We start from the raw sequence: 1,344 nt of genomic DNA, 5'->3' as shown, positions 1-1,344 counted from the left end.
TCATCATCATAACCTCTACCTAGGAAGTAGTTATATAGTCAGCAATGCAAAGAATTTTGAAAGAATAAAACTATATATATAATGTACACTTGACAACGCACGTGAGGATAGGGTTCAGCATGTATTAAAAGAAGTTAATGCATGAACACATCCGCAAATTAACATTTTCTGCAACGCTGCGCCTCAGTGTTGCAATGCGAGTCATTTGCAGTGTTGCAATGGTTATTCGGTATGAAACAACAGACTGAAATGTTTATTTTTTGTGAGTGTGAAATGCAGTGTAGTATTGCTCAAGATGAATACTTGTTGCGTTTTCATTGATGAGTAAATAATGTGTTCGTTTGTATGTAGGCGATTTTATCAGGAACTTTATATTATGCTTTTCCAGAAACGAAATTAATATGTAGTATGTGATTTCCCCTATTTAAATCTCCGGTTTTGTTTTTAAAAAAATAGTTTTATGCAATTCCGTTATTTTTTAATTTACTTTCATAGAGAATACGAAACCGAGGCAGAGGAGTGAAAACGCATTCGAACAGATTGTTTATAATTATAGACGCCACAAAAATCGAACTCTCCTTCGAGAGAATCCAATCCCCTTATCATCCTCTTACTCGTCTCTCTAAAGGGATCCGATCGTTGTCTACCTTTACCCACTTATATTCTGACTAGTTTTCGTAGAAGTGAGAGCAGGAAAGGTAATACCTACGGATTCATTAAGGATTTTAAGGGATTGCACCCAAAATTCGGAAAGACAAGAGAGGAAGGAGAAGAAGGAGTGCTGCTGTGTTGACAAAGGTCGATTCTTTTCGTTATAAAAGGATATACGGGCAGTGTAAGAGCCAAAATAGAGACATATTTCGTCCATTCGAGGTGCTGTAGTGGATGTGACTCATTTTTTTGAGAAATCACGTTTGCTTTATTTTTTTTTTTACATTACGGTATGGAGGCTGCTGTTTACGCATCGCTTGTAGTGAGCTTCTGCCTGTGTAACATCGTCTCAGCTTCGTCAAATTATGAGATATGTAAGTAAATAGTAAATTGTTTATCGTGTAAGTAGGTTGTGGTGTTTATTACTACTAATTAAGGTGTGTGTTGATCTGTGGGATTTTACTTTAGAAACTTAGAGCCTGGAACTGGAATGAAAGTCTTAATAAGTGTGGCCTAACATTCTAAGCCCCAGAGTCGTAATCACCTTGATCCTACTTGGGGGGCAAGTCCTGCTCAGCATGATTGCGCACAAGCTGTCCAAAACTTGTGTGCAATTTCTCACACCCTTTATCACTGCAAATGAAATGAATGTACTGTCAATGAGAAAAGTTGATACTGCCTCTTTGTAGGAGG

General features: G+C 37.4%; 1 protein-coding gene across 2 annotated transcripts in view; it reads left to right on the top strand.

Annotated features, from left to right (window-relative positions):
- Nucleotides 1-628: 628 nt before the first annotated feature.
- LOC119585175 overlaps nucleotides 629-1,344 on the top strand; it is an 11,082-nt gene continuing 10,366 nt past the window's right edge. Inside the window, exon 1 of one of the 2 annotated variants that reach the window (XM_037933813.1) lies at nucleotides 629-1,025. In XM_037933813.1, the coding sequence (XP_037789741.1) occupies nucleotides 944-1,025 (82 nt within the window). In that variant the 5' untranslated portion in view covers nucleotides 629-943. The remainder of the gene's footprint in view (nucleotides 1,026-1,344) is intronic. The other variant, XM_037933812.1, reaches the window with a different exon arrangement.

This window comes from Penaeus monodon, chromosome 19 (assembly GCF_015228065.2).
Source record: "Penaeus monodon isolate SGIC_2016 chromosome 19, NSTDA_Pmon_1, whole genome shotgun sequence".
In the NCBI taxonomy this organism is placed as follows: domain Eukaryota; kingdom Metazoa; phylum Arthropoda; class Malacostraca; order Decapoda; family Penaeidae; genus Penaeus; species Penaeus monodon.
This window is presented reverse-complemented; position numbering and strand designations above follow the sequence as displayed.